Source organism: Onychomys torridus, chromosome 1, assembly GCF_903995425.1.
Source record: "Onychomys torridus chromosome 1, mOncTor1.1, whole genome shotgun sequence".
Taxonomy (NCBI): domain Eukaryota; kingdom Metazoa; phylum Chordata; class Mammalia; order Rodentia; family Cricetidae; genus Onychomys; species Onychomys torridus.
In genome coordinates, this window is record NC_050443.1 from 166232913 (window position 1) to 166247148 (window position 14236).

At 52.4% G+C, this 14236-nt stretch overlaps 1 protein-coding gene across 2 annotated transcripts in view; it reads right to left on the reverse strand.

The window, feature by feature from the left end:
- Col17a1 (collagen type XVII alpha 1 chain) overlaps positions 1-14236 on the reverse strand; it is a 38319-nt gene that overhangs the window by 11113 nt on the left and 12970 nt on the right. For both annotated transcript variants that reach the window (XM_036202170.1, XM_036202162.1), the window contains exons 11-31: positions 14141-14212; positions 13375-13443; positions 12235-12396; positions 11670-11750; positions 11195-11239; positions 10106-10321; positions 9277-9492; positions 8978-9007; positions 8612-8638; positions 7742-7768; positions 7570-7632; positions 6971-7075; positions 6103-6165; positions 5492-5527; positions 4897-4950; positions 4638-4673; positions 4137-4172; positions 3462-3524; positions 2476-2511; positions 2160-2231; positions 833-859 (exon numbers count right to left, since the gene is read on the reverse strand). In XM_036202170.1, coding sequence (XP_036058063.1) covers positions 833-859; positions 2160-2231; positions 2476-2511; positions 3462-3524; positions 4137-4172; positions 4638-4673; positions 4897-4950; positions 5492-5527; positions 6103-6165; positions 6971-7075; positions 7570-7632; positions 7742-7768; positions 8612-8638; positions 8978-9007; positions 9277-9492; positions 10106-10321; positions 11195-11239; positions 11670-11750; positions 12235-12396; positions 13375-13443; positions 14141-14212 — 1536 coding nt within the window. The remainder of the gene's footprint in view (positions 1-832; positions 860-2159; positions 2232-2475; positions 2512-3461; positions 3525-4136; positions 4173-4637; positions 4674-4896; positions 4951-5491; positions 5528-6102; positions 6166-6970; positions 7076-7569; positions 7633-7741; positions 7769-8611; positions 8639-8977; positions 9008-9276; positions 9493-10105; positions 10322-11194; positions 11240-11669; positions 11751-12234; positions 12397-13374; positions 13444-14140; positions 14213-14236) is intronic.

The following is a 14236-nucleotide window of genomic DNA, read 5'->3' on the forward strand; positions in this document are numbered from 1 at the left end:
ACTAAAGCCCAGCAGTTCTGAATGTCTATCTCCACCCCCCCTCTCCCTCTGGCAGTAATCAGCACTCTGCCCCTCAGCATGGCCACACTGGCTGCCTGATCGAAGCGGCAGGACTCAGGTCTTGCCTGGAGTCACCTGGAGTGGGAATGGGCGACTCTCGCCCAGAGCCTGTCTGTGTTTGGGAAATGGAGGGACAGCAGGTGTGGGTTGAGGCAGACAGTCTCTGAGGGATTCCTGTCTCCCTGGGTTACAAAGCTGCCACCATCCCTCCCCCTGTCCACAGCAAGACCTGCTGTGTCCAGAGCAGCAGCAGCTGATGGCCTTTGGGTAGCCTGGGCTTGATTTCACTATGAATCTTTGTTCAGTTGCCTTTAGAAAATAAGGGACTGGGTGTAGTGAAGATAATAAAAACCAAGTAGATCTTACAGGGTGGGCTTTCGCCCAGCCAGCATCCCCGAGGGAACCCCGAGAGGCAGTGCAGTGTAGGGGAGCAGGCACTCCCTCCATGCCACGGGGGAACCTGGGTCTGCTGGCTAAGAGAATTCCTAGCCAGCAGTGTTCTCATGGCTTGGTCTTCTCCTGGGCATTCCTGCACCAGAGGGGGACAGAGCACAGCACAAACAGGATCTGACATCACTGACATCAGAACGCTGTCTAGATCATTCTGTGTGTGCTTTTTTCTTACGGCACTTCTCAGGATTCACTAAGGCAGAACCTGAGCCCGTGTTGCTGAAGCTGGGGAGGAAAGGACAGGCTCATATGACTAGGGGGACACTGGCCAAGGTGTCTGGCCTGGGAGGAGATGGCAGCCGGGAAGAACTGGATGACTCACCCTGAGGTCCTTGGGGTCCTGTAAGACCTGCAGAAAAGAAGACATAGTTGAAGGGTTAAGGACTGTCCCCAAGGAGCCATAACCTTGCCTGCAGGAGCCAGTGGGCATGACAGTGAGGGTCAGAGGCTGCAGGAGGGCAAGCCTCGTAGTGGTGCAATCCAGAGCCCTGTCATCACTGGGCAGAGAGCGTTTCTATGAGTTTTGCTGTGAAATGATCCAAAATCAGTGGTTCTCACCCTTCCTAATTCTGCAATCCTCCAACACAGTTCCTCATGCTGTAGTGACCCCAGCCATAAAGTTCTTTTCATTGCTACTGTTATGCATTGCCATGTAAATATCTGATATGTAGGATATCTGACATGTTGGATAGTCTTAGGTGATACCTGTGAAAAGGTTGTTTGACCCCCAAATGGGTTGTGACCCACAGTTGAGAACTGCTGTCCTAAACCCATTTGGATTTATAGATGCTTCAGGAATAAAAGGAGGGCCAGAAACCCAGAAGGTGTGCTCTCTCTCTCTCTCTCTCTCTCTCTCTCTCTCTCTCTCTCTCTCTCTCTCTGTCACACACACACACACACACACACACACACACACACACACACACACACACACACGATGCCAAATGCTGCCACCAACCCCTCCATTACAGTTTACCTAGGCACCAACCAAGGAGTCAGGATTCCTGTGTTCTCGGTGTCTCGAGGAATGGTCACTTTGCCTGGTTCTGATTTGTTCTTCCTACAGACCTGGAAATCCTGCTCTTGTCTGGCCCTCAGTGGAGATACTAAGAAGGCCTCTCCTCTCTGACTGGTAGATACTAGTGAAGGCCTAGGTGTGGCTCCAGGAGAGGAGACAGGGAAAGGCTTGGGCAAGATATGAACTTGAGTTCAATCTGCAAAAAAATTTTTTTTTTTTTTTTTTTTTTTTGGAGCCTGTCCTGGACTAGCTCTGTAGACTAGGCTGGCCTCGAACTCACAGAGATCCACCTGCCTCTGCCTCCCGAGTGCTGGGATTACAGGTGTGCACCACCACTGCCTGGCTCAATCTGCAATTTTAAGAGCACCCCAGAACTCCCTGCTTTCATCTGTTAGTCCTTCTTCTCCAAATGTCCAGACTTGGTGACTGATGCTGGGCCCATGTCTACCACACAGCACAACTTGCCGCTAGAGTTCTCTGCTGAGCTGCTCAGGGCAATGGGGTAAGGCTTATGCACACACACAATGACACACCCAAGGACCTAACACATCCTCACAAGTGTGCATACACGCCTAAGCATGCCTGAGTTGCACACACACACTCAGAGGACTTTCTTTTCTTGTCTCATTACCTGGCTTTCCTGGCTCTCCAGAGGGTCCTGGGAGGCCTCGGGTTCCAGGCATCCCTGTCAGGCCTTGCTCACCTGCAGAGAGCATGAAAAATGGGAATGCCTTTCCCTGGGGAAAGCACCTCCAAGCCAGTGGGTTTTCCTGAGTGACATGCTGGCAGATAGGCAGGAGGAAGCACCATGACCAAGACTATGCTCATCTCCACATGCTGCATGCCCCTTTGTCATTAGGATGGAGGGCATGCATGTGGAGGTGAAGGAAGGGCAGGGAGGGGCAGACAAGAGCAGCTGGTGAGAATGCGGACCAACAATGACTAACCTCTGGGGCCTTGCTGTCCGTCAGGGCCAGCGGGACCTGGGAAAGCAGAAAAGTGAAGTGTGTCAAGTACTCTTGGGAGGTTGTTCTGCGACTCTCTCTCTCCTACCCCAGGAGGCTTGGAGCACATGGTCTCTGGGTGGAAAGCTCATGCAGCTCTCACTGTGACTGTCAACCTCAGAAGCTTTGTCGCTGTGATACCCCGGGGACAGCCTCCTTCCCGCACCTTCTCCTAAGCCAGCATTTCCCTGCTGGGAATAGTCCAGGACACCCTGGAAGTGAAGGTCCTTCAGGTCCTTGTCACCTCTGCTCTAAGTGTATTCCTAACCTCCTTCTAAAGTGGAGCCCCCCTGGAACTTGTCTCACTGGCCACCCCTTTGTCACCTCTGCATGGAGAGTTTTCCAAAGTGGCCATAATCAAATGCTTCCTAAGTCTTTAGGAACATCTGAAATGCCACTTCCTCTGTCCTCCATGCTGTAAGCAGTCTCCTTCAATTGTGCCCTAGTTCTCTGTGCCTCTCATGGTCCCTGTCACCAATCACAAGCTTTGTCGTAGCTTGAGGGGATGAAGTGTGCCACTTCTCAGCAGCTTACTTGTCCTGCATACAGTAAGCACTTACTAACGCTTTGTCAAGTGAATGGTAGTGTAGGTAGTATCACATCTCCATTGGTGGAACTTGAGCTTCTGTGGGACTCAAGGCTGAGGCCAGGCTTCCTGGAGCTTCCCTGTCATGGCATAGGCACCTCAGTGATGGCTAGGCCTGGATCTTTCAAAGGGTGGTGGCCTGGATCTGGCTTTGAAGCTATCCCTGAGGTGAGCTACTTGGAGTTCAAGGAACCTCAACCCTTGTCAGTCCTTAGCGGACAGGAGGTAGCCAGGAAGGAAGGCACGCTTATTCCAGAGCAGTGAGAAATTCCCAGAAAACTGCTAAGAGCCCCAGGAAGGACGTCCAGCTCAAAATTGTCACTTGTCTTTGTGGGAGACTTACCCATTGCGCCTTTGGCTCCAGGTTCACCCACAGCTCCAGGTAACCCTCTGATGCCAGGCTCCCCTGCAAAGAACAAAGGATCTGCTGCTGGAGCCTAACAAGCTATGCATGCTTCCACCATGGGTAGGATGCATGTGCCTGCTTCCTCCTGCTGCTTCTTTTCTTAGAGGAGCTGAGGGAGGCAACCTTGCCTTGATGCCAAGGTCAGAACCACCCATCCCCTCCTCTCCATGGGCAGCAGGTTCAGACTGGCCCAGAAGTCTTATTTCCTTGGAAACAGCAAGCTACCCTTGTGGTCAAAGCATTATTACTTTCAGCTTCCTTTAACCCATGCAGTTGGCAGGAGGTGAGCAGCAGAGAGGGCCAGCAGTGCACGCTTTATGCTGCTCTGGAAATTGATTCTTAATTTTCCCATCCATATTCCGCCAAAGAATCTAAGACAGCTAGAACCTCTGCACCAAACAGACACAGTTTGTAGCTAAATGGATTGCGTCTAGATTCATGCTTAACCTCCATCCTGACCTATGTTATTTTTGTCGGGGCTTTTCTTAGATCATATATGCTTTGATGGCTTGAGATGGAGATTCTGTTTCATCTTTCTGTATTTGTCCCACTGTCTGGTGACTGCTAGATCTAACGGGTCATGAATGAGTTAAATTCCTGGTTAGGACTGACCTGTGAGGCCTCTGGGTCCTTTCTCACCCTGATCACCTAAAACAAACATGGAGTTAGTTGAAAGCAAGGGAACAATCTTCCCTCCTGACGAGGAGCCCTGCAAGGTACTGGTGAGTCACTGCATTGATGAAGCTGAGGAGCTGATCTGCCCACAGTCCACCCACCAACCGATTCCCCCGCAACCTCTGCTGTGGACACATATAGGTGTCCTGGGCACAAGGAGGACAAGACCGGAGGGCAGACACTTCAGAATGTGCGTCCTCACCACCGTGAAGAGCACTCAACCCTGCCCATGTGATGTGGGTACTTTGTTTTCCCCTCTTTGTGCCTCAGTTTCCCTTTCTGAGGCTCTGGAGAACAATGAACTCTCAACTCCTTCTAACCCCAGGGCCCAGGAACCAGACTCATATGTGCTCTTGGATCCTGTACACAGGTTGTGTCTGGGTGCCTAGGAGTGGAGGAGACCATGGTGATGAGTGAACGGCAGTGGGAACAGCTTACCTTTGGGTCCTGGTGGTCCCATAAGTCCTTTGTCACCTGAAAGGGAACAGATACCTTGGTGTAGAAAGCCATGTAGGGGATGACCAAGAAGGGCCAATGTCTGACTCTGAAGACAGACAGCTTCCCCTCCATAGTGGTTTCAACCCCCTCTCTTGTACTTTATAACTTGTGGGTCACATCCATCTGACTTCTCTGAGCCCTGAACTACTGACTTCCTTCTTGAATGAGATCTCCACAGAGTCTTTTAGTTCATGCTTACCTTTGACACCAGGGAGTCCCACTTCACCTCGGAGCCCTTGGGGACCCATAGAGCCTGCCCCACAGAGGAAAACATATGGTCAGAGGAGTGTCCCATCTTTGGAAGGGATGGACACACATGTACACTTGTGCATGCACACATAGATGCACATACACCCTGAAGCAGAAGTCAAGGGCTGCTTCCCATGGACTCCCTCTCCCCATGCTCCTGCTGGCCCATCCTGGCCCACAGTCCTTGTCCCTGCCAGTCACCAAGCTCAGGTATTAGAATACCCCAAGGGGTCCTGATAGAGACATGACTGCAGCGTAAGCTCTCAGGGTAGCAGGATGGCTTATTTGACCCACTGGGACAAGGGCAGAGGCAGGATGAGAGCTTCCTATTGGTCAAGTTACTGGGAGGTCTCAGGCCTGACGCCAGTGCAGAAGTGATTTGGACAGGACCTACCAGGACACCCAGGCTCAGCATAGGGTACTCTGTGGACTGTCATTTCATTTTGTAATCACTTCTTTGGCTTTTAAAAATGTTTGGTTTCCCCTGTAACACCCCTTTCTTTACCACAGAGGCAGAGCCTATTTACAAAAAGCAGCACACTTACCTGGGGGTCCCTGGGGACCAGGAGAGCCATTGGGACCTGAGAAACAGGGGAGAGATAGTCAGAAGCCCAAGCACTGGCTGGGACAGCTGACCCTAGTGTGAAGGACAGGTGAAGGACAAGGAGCTCATTCTACTAAGGGCCATGTGGTCCTTGCTGGGACAGTACACCAGAGGGTTCAGTGGTGACCAAGGCCATGTCCTCCCTTGAGGGGAGGTGACAGCTTGGTGGGGGCCAGGGTCCTTTGCTTCTTCCTAAGACACTGAGGCCAGCTCTGAGGTGAACAGAAGAGGTTGCATCAAGCGCTTGCTGCATTGTGTGTGTGTCTGGGTCCTAGTCAGGGCAGGAAACCATCCGGTTTCTGGTATAATCCATCCAGTTGTTCAGACACCACCTAACGTGGCCACTGAACAGAAACAGAAATGTGTCCCCAGCCCCACTATAAAGCCAGAATTGTAGCCCAGTCTTGACACCCAGAACTGCCTTGTGGAAGAACACTTTGTGGCCATCTTGTACAAATCTGGGGCTGCCAACCAGCACTCTTGGGGAGCCCAGGACCCACTCCTCTGAATGTGGCCCCTCCCTACAAGCTTGGGTTGGTCTTTCTGACATACCTCTGGGACCCACAGAACCTGGGACACCAGGAAGGCCTCGAGGACCTTGTTCTCCAGCAATCCCTGAGGAGAGAGAGAAGAAACACGTTGAGGAAGTCCCAGCCCATAGCCCAGCAGTCACATTTGGAACGGAGGCTTTCCACTCTGACAATGGTCCAGGACCATTTGGTACCTCTGTGAGACCCCTCCAGTTCCTGAGCAGAGAAGTCTGGTACCTAGAAAGCATTCAACAAATACTGGCTCATTCTAAGGGACATTTGGGTCTTTGCCAGGACTGGACACTAGAGGATCCAGCAGTGACTTTACTTGAGTGACCTTTTTTTTTTTTTATTATTTTTTAAGAGAATGTGAGTCTAAAAGCTTCCCTGCAATTTTTTTTTTTTTTTCACCAAAAGATGCCCGGTGCCCTTCTTATTTTCCCCGTAAAGTTAGTCTCATGGTTAAGGAGCTGAGTTCACAATCCCCCAGCCCCCAAAGCACTAGGCTTCTGACTCAGGCCTTCTGCCTTTTGCCCTGCTGAGTCCCAACCCCAGAGGCCAGAAGGCCTCACCTTCACCCCACACCCGCTGTGCTCCCGGCTCCACTGCCCTTTGCTCTCTGCCCTTTGCTCCCTGCCCTGACCTGGCTTTGTTCCTCATCCTCTCTGGAAAGGTCACATCCTCGGGACCTCTTTCTCTGGTTAAGTCCCCAAATCACAGCCTGTTTCTTAGCCTGACCATACTCTATCACTAGTCACTGTCTTATAGGGTTTAGTACAGAGTGTCTCCACCGTCCACCTCTGCAAGCACTCAGCCAATGCTGCCAAAACAAGGTGCAGATGGAAGTGAAGGATGCAGCTAGTCCTCTTGGTAAAAGTGTCGCCTCTTACCTCTGTCTCCTTTCTCTCCAGACCCTGGAGGCCCAGGTTCACCACGGGGTCCCATGGGGCCTTCTAGTCCTCTCTGGCCGATGGGTCCCTCCATGCCAGGATCTCCTAAAGATGGAAATGGCCACCCTCACAGTTAGGGTTCCATGCCATGGCCCACAGATGCCCCTCCCCAGCAGAGCCTCTTCTGGGCCTCTTGTTTCTCTTCCCCAGAAGCCTCAGCCCAGGACCAGAGTGACCCTGTCAGTACATGGCGCCCTCCTGCCTTGGACCCAGATCTGCAAGTGGCTTCTCAGTTCCCCGGGAGTAAAAGCCATCTTATGCTGGCTTCGCCTTGAGGCTGCACATGGCTGGGCCAGCCCTTCTGCCTCTTCAGCTTTCAGTTCCCTTATCCACCTGGTGTCCTTCAGACTTGCTTTTGGGGCCTTGGCTTTGGCTGTCCCCTCTGCTCAGAATGTGGCCCTTGGTCTTCTGCTGGCCACGCCCTCTCCCGGTTCAAATTCCCTGTTTATCTACCTGTCTTTCCCTGTTGTGGTCACGCTGTCTCTAAAATATCTCCTTAATACACACTCAAGAGACAGAGAATAGAAAGGGGCTCTTACCTATGCTGCCTTTTTGTCCCTTCGGTCCTTGCGGGCCGGGGTGGCCCAGGGGCCCAGGGGCACCTGTGGGTATATAAGAAGACGCCAGTCTGTATTTCCTCCAGAAGTTGGCAGCTAGGACTGGCATACCCAAATCAACACACCAGGTGTGTAATCACTGCAGGGTACACACCTATAGTCCCAGGAAGGCCTCGGTCTCCTGTGGGGATGAAGGAAAGGGAGCTGTCAGAAGGAGAGCATGGCCTGGTCCCCCTAAGGAGCCCCTAACAGGACTCAGGACTCAGATGGCCTTCCGGGGAGCAAATGCATCCGGTTACATTCAAATTGCTGCTAAAACCACAAATACGTCTTTTGTGTCATTAGGCCCCATAAGTTGCTTGGGCCATAATTATAGTGAAATTTTCATGTTTTTCTGAGTCCAATTGTACTCAGGAGTCCTGTACTTTACCTGACACATCAGGTTAGGGCCTCAGAACCACCAGCCCCCATCCTAAGCAGGAGCAGGAGGACTTCGGGATTGTAGGTCTTGGGAGGTTGGACTTAGGTAGGGACCCAGGGTATGTGTGCTGAGGTTGCAGGCGTGTGGAAACCATGAAGGAGATAAACAGGAGTGAAGGGTGGGCAAACTAGAGGAAACCCAGTTCCTGCCTGGGGTCTCGTGGGAAGTGAGTTAGATCAGAGTCACGGATGGAGATGGACCTTTCACCTGGAATGGTGATTCTTAGGGAAGGTACCCCTAGGTTCAGAATCTCTGAAGACAGAAGGTTCCTGGGCCCGTCCACAACCACTTAATCAGAGGCTCTGGGAGGGGCTCAGGATCTTTAGGTAGTTCCTTCCTACTCTAGAGTTGACAAGACCCTCAGTGATATGCTTCAGGGAAAGCTGCTTTGTGTTCAGTTTGGGGGGGTGGGGACTCAATCGGAAGCCCCTCCTTGGGCGTGTGCAGCTTGTTAAATTGCTTTTCTCAGCCTGAGGGCTTTTCTACTTGCTGTAAACTCCCACCTCCCCAGTGTTTAAGGCGAATTGTTTTTGGAATAGTTACCTTTAGGGCCTTGACTTCCCGTGTCACCTAAAACCAGAAAGACAGATGCTGTGAGATGTATATTAACCAAAAGCTGCTTTCTTGCCATTGTTTCACGGCCATTTGGCAACATGTGAACCACATATCACAGTGAGGGATGGGGCCATGTCAGAGGCACCGCGGCACAGACCACTAGGCTTCGCCTGGACGTTGCCTAGGCTCCCAACCCTGCTGTGATGTCTGACTGGAAAGTTGACTCCCAGCTTTCTGACAGACAGGTGGTATCCGCACTCTCCCGTTTGGACAAAGAGAAACGGATTCCAATCCCAGAGAAACATGCCTCCCTGCAGAAGTGAGAGCAGAGGAAGGCTTGGGCCACTCCAGTACCTTTTGGACCAGGGTTTCCTCTGAGATTTCCTACAAGAAAGAATAAACTTTGAGTCAGTCTCTCTCTCTCTCTCTCTCTCTCTCTCTCTCTCTCTCTCTCTCTCTCTCTCTCTCTCTCTCTCTCACACACACACACACACACACACACACACACACACACAAATATGGGGATCCCAGGCCAGCTCCCTCTTGCTCGAAGGGTGGGATGGGAGGGAGAGAGGCTGAGTAGTGTCCCCAGGACACACGTAAGGCCACCCAGGCCCCAGGTTCTGGACTAACTGGCTGCTGTCTGTTCTCACCGTTTTCCTGCTCTGTCATCAGCTTGTTCCTTATAAACAGCCAGATCGCCTCCTGGCTGTGGCCATCCAGCTCAGCTTTGCCTAGTCCAGGTCCCACGAAGGGCGCCTCACCCAGGAGGCGGTCCTTGTTGCTTCTCTCCATCTTGTCTTCAGAATAGTGCACCCTGCTCTTCTCCAGCTCATCTACCCGGGCTTTCAGCTTCCTCACCTCCTCCGCTGTGATGGACACATGAGGACCATCCATGATACCGGGTCTGGCTCCTGCCCTGGGCCCTGGGCCTTGGGGAGGGGGCTTCTTCACACCCCTGGACACATATTTCAGGAATGCTTATGCAGAGACAATCCTCGTGGCCAGTAGCAGCCAACATCTTCCTAAGCCTCAAGAAAGCCTGGCCCTGTCACCACCTGAGCTGAGCACAAAGCTAGCTCTCCTTCCTCTGGGAGGTGGAGTGGGAGATGGCAGGGAAAGAGATGTAGATGCTCAGGCAGGGTAAAGGCCGGAAGACCACGAGAGAATGAGGCCTTATTAAAGGCCATCAGAAGACCACGAGGGAATGAGGCCTTATTAAAGGCCTTCAGAAGACCACGAGGGAATAAAGCCTTATCAAAGGCCATCAGTGCAGGAGCCTAGGGTAGAGCTAGGGACTTAGATTCCCAGTGCCCTACTTAGTGACCTCAAGACTTGGGCCAGGTGCTGTTTCCTATCCGTAGGTTTGAGCTTGTAATCTCCAGCCCCTTGGCTACCACACTCAGGACTGGTTGTGGTTTCTCATCCCTAGGAAGGGATAGAGGGGCTAAGGATTTCAGGCTCTGTGGCCTTGGCACCTACCCAGAGCAATGAGGCCGAAGAGCAGACCCAGCAGCAGCAGCCAGGTGAGCAGCAGGCCCAGCAGCCACTTCCACCAGCTGCAGCAGGAGCCACAGGGGCACCAGGCAGGTGCAGCCCCCCAGGCTCCTCCGCCACCCGAGGCACCGCCACCACCGCCGCTGCCGTGGCCTCCTTTGCCTCTGCCACCACCGCCACCTCGGTCATAGTTGTGGTTTTCTGTGGAAGGAACAGGCAGGGTGAGCTGAATTCAGAAGGCTCCTGCCAACCTCCCTTCAAAATTGGTGGCATCATGTGGGTCAGGTAAGAAAGTTGAGTTTATGTACGGCTTTTCTTGAATGTAGGGCTATGGTTGGAAAGCAAGTCTGAAAACCCTGGGCTTTGGCTGTGTGATTCCGACAAGAGGGTTTTTTTGTTTGTTTGTTTGTTTTTATAAAATGAGGTTAAGAGATGGCCTGCTTCGTGAAACAGTTATGGGATGAAACAAAACAAGATCCTTAACTAGTGAAGGATGCAGCCCACAGCAGAGAGTTTAACACATCTTCACTGTGAGGAATGCCACATGCAGCTGCCACAACGCCTGCCCCTGATTAGCCCTGAACCTGCATCTCTGGTCACTAAGCCTCACTTGATCCAGCTCACTCTTGGTGGTTCCCACAGCGCCTAGACTTACGCTTAGGACCACAAACCTAAAAGCACGTTTTAAAAGGTAAGGGCAGGCGGTTCTCTAGGGAGGTAGGGACTTCATGAGCTTCTCTCCCAAGGCAAGGTGGGGGGAGGTGAGGAAAGAGCAGCGGGCTGAGCAGGCCAGGACAGTGTCATCTTGGGACTGTCCTGTTGTACCTGCCTGCTCTGGTGGGAGACTGTGGGCCTCAGGGACCATGGCGGCTGGCCATTAGGAGCTGTGAGGCCCGTGGGACGTCCACTTTGTGAGCCCGACCTGTCCACTCTAATTTCCACTCTTCTCCCTTCGGCCTTTTAGGAGGCCAGATCTGGGTAGCTCATGTGTGCACAGGCAAGGGCCACCACCTGTCCCACTAACCAGGGCCAGCCTCTCAATCCTTCACAGCAGGGACCCCCATTCTTACTCACCTACGGAGGTGGCCTTGCCCTTTGTGGACACAGTATTTAGGTCTCCTAAAAGTACAACACAAGTTAGGGGTTGAACTTGAGGGCTGGAAAAGCACACAAGCACACGCACACATATTCCCACACACATGCAACCACACACGTGCAACCACATACATGTGAACCCCCACACAGGGCAACCCACATAGTGCACCCTCACATGACCCCTCCACACGTGAACCCACACAGTACAACCCACACAGTATACCCACACACATGTGCACCCATACACACATGAACATGTATACACACATGCCTATTTCCTCATAAGAACTGCAACTTCCCACCCAGCAAATCTGAGGAGGACTGGATCCTACGTTCCTAACACACTCTTGGGTGCTGCCAGTGGACCCCACTTGGTGTGTTGTGGTCCCAGAAGACGGAGAAATGAGATGTGGCTTTATTGAAGTTAGGTAGGCAGGGTCAGAGTTTGTCTTACCATTTATATCTGCCTTTAGGCAGGTGTCAGCTGCGTATGCAGCCTGCTTTTCTTTTTTCAGGGTGTCTTCTGTAAAAGAAGCTGTACACAGCACCAGTGATAACCTGGTCTATCCTCCCCCACTTCCCTGTCTGTCCCCCACTCTCCCTGCCTGTCTGTCCCCCACTCTCCCTGTCTGTCCCCCCACTCTCCCTGTCTGTCCCCCACTCTCCCTGTCTGTCCCCCCCCACTCTCCCTGTCTGTCCCCCACTCTCCCTGCCTGCTCATCTCCCCTCGATCCCTCGGAAGACCATGGTAGGCCTGGTAGGAAGCAGGTCCAGTTTTCCCGGGTTAATCTCCTTCCCTGGGGCTGTGGTTAACCTCCCATTGTCCACTGACTCCCTGAGGGAGCTCCTAGTTTTCCTGGCGTCATTGCATTCAAGGCAGGTCCAGGCAGGTATTTTTCCATTAAAACGGGATCCCGTTGGCTTGGTGACTTCTAACTGGGCTCAAACCACCTGGTATGGCACTGGGCCTCCCGCACAATCTGCCCTTCTGAAACCACGTCACCCAAGCTTTGGCGTACTTGAGGAGATGCTGGCAGGGGAGGCGGTAAAGACCTTCCCACTGTCCTTGGTCATGATCAAGAGTTCCATCTCCTTCTTGGCTGGCACGTTGTCTTTCTCCAGAATCAGGAACTTACAGTCTTTATGCAGGAGGTCATCGCTCTGGACACTGGTGGTACAGGCTGTAGAGGGAAGATGTGGCTGAGGAGGACGGGAAGGATGCCAGAAGAGGGAAGACATGGACAGAAGAGGAAGCCGGGAGGAGGAAGGAAAGGGGTTTGCCACTGTGTTCAGGGGTTCCTTTTTTAGACAGTGGTGCTATGAAGCATCTTAGGGACCCTGCTGGCTAGGTCTGGCCGTCACGAGGTTGGACCGATGATGTCAGTGCAGGGGACTGATTTATGAGGCTACCTCCCTGAAGACACAAGGTCTTCATTGACCTTGCTGAAGTCTCCTTCATCAGCCAGGCCCTTCTTTAACTAACATAATAGATTAGTTTTACCATCCTGGGGAGCATTTCTGACCACTTCCCTAAAGCTGTGCTCTCTCATACATGGACCCCATGTCCGCCACATCGCTTGTTTGCTTAGGAACCAGCCCTTGTCTGTCATTGTCTGGTGTACTTCGTCTTTGTCCTCATCATCTGCTCACTCCACTGGCATTGTCCCCATCTCACCAGGACTCCCCTGTCTTGTCCACCAGCTACTCTTGACGCCTGGAAAACCCAACTGCCGGTCTGATATTAAATGAGTGCTCAGTAATTTTTTTTTATTTTAAATGAATGACTTGCTAATTAGAAGGAGACATGGCAGGACCTAAGCACTGGAGGAAATAGCTCATTGCATGGGGTGAACCCGTCGATAGTCTGTAGAGAGCAGTGAGGGCGTTGGCAGCTTGGGAGGGGCTCCCAGCCTCTCCTAGGTTACAGGTAACAGGAGGAAGCCAAGAGTTTCTGGTAAATGTGGCAGCTTGAGTGTAACAGCAGGCAGGGGTGGGGTTGGGGCTTCCTGCTCCCGAGAGGAAGACCAAGGTGAGTTAAGAGCGTGCTCATCTCTAAGACCACCCACAGGCTCCAGTCTCTTTTCCAGGACACCATGCATCATAATGGCACCTCTCCCTATGTGCCAGCCTGGGCCCTAGAAATTGGTAACAGCACTCACTGGCAGAGGTGGACACACCGGTGCTGGTGACTGTGGGTGGCTGTGACACGTTTTTCCTCACACCATATGCTGTAGGAGAGAAAGCACCAATGAGCTGGGCGAACATGGGATGGTGGTTTGGGAGCAGCCTGATCAGCTGAGAGGAAGCCCGTGAAATCAACTCTCTCCAGTGGGGGTGGGGTGGAGGGCTTAATTTCCTATGTCTTTTCCTGGTTCTTAAGTCCACTTCCTTTAGGAAGTCCTCTTAGACCTCACTCTTCCCTTGTTCTTGTTGTTTTACGGGGTTCTCTTATTGCTTCCTGGGGGTTAGATGTTCTACTCTGACTAAGGAGTGGGCAAGTTGAGTGCAGGTGCTGAGCATCACCACAGTTCCCTTGCTCTAACCCCCAGGTCTGCACAGGCGCAATGACCTGGGCAGTACACCATGAAAACAACCATTGAGATTTATTTGAAGTGACAGTGGGCTGCAAAAGAGTGAGCTATGAACTGGAGAGGCCACTGTCCTGACCAGCTGGGCTGAGAGATACATGGGAACAAGATGTCACGGGGTGGACATGCTGGCTTTCCAGGCTCGCTGTGTGTCTAACTCACAGTGGAGACCATGAGGGGTGAAGGTTGGCATTTCTAGGCTGGGAGTGGGGCCTGTTTGACTGATGGGAAAGTCCTTTGGTCTTTTAAACTCTGTTTGTGAAAAGGTGTGTTGGGAGTTGTAGGGTCTAAGGGGTGTCCATTCCCAGTTCCTGAACTCCAAACGTAGGGTACCTACCTGTGGAAGTGGTAGCTGTGCCATGAGATAGGACAGAAGAGCTGGGGGCCAGATTGTTCTGCATCCCAAACACTGCGAGAGAAACAGAGAACGGGT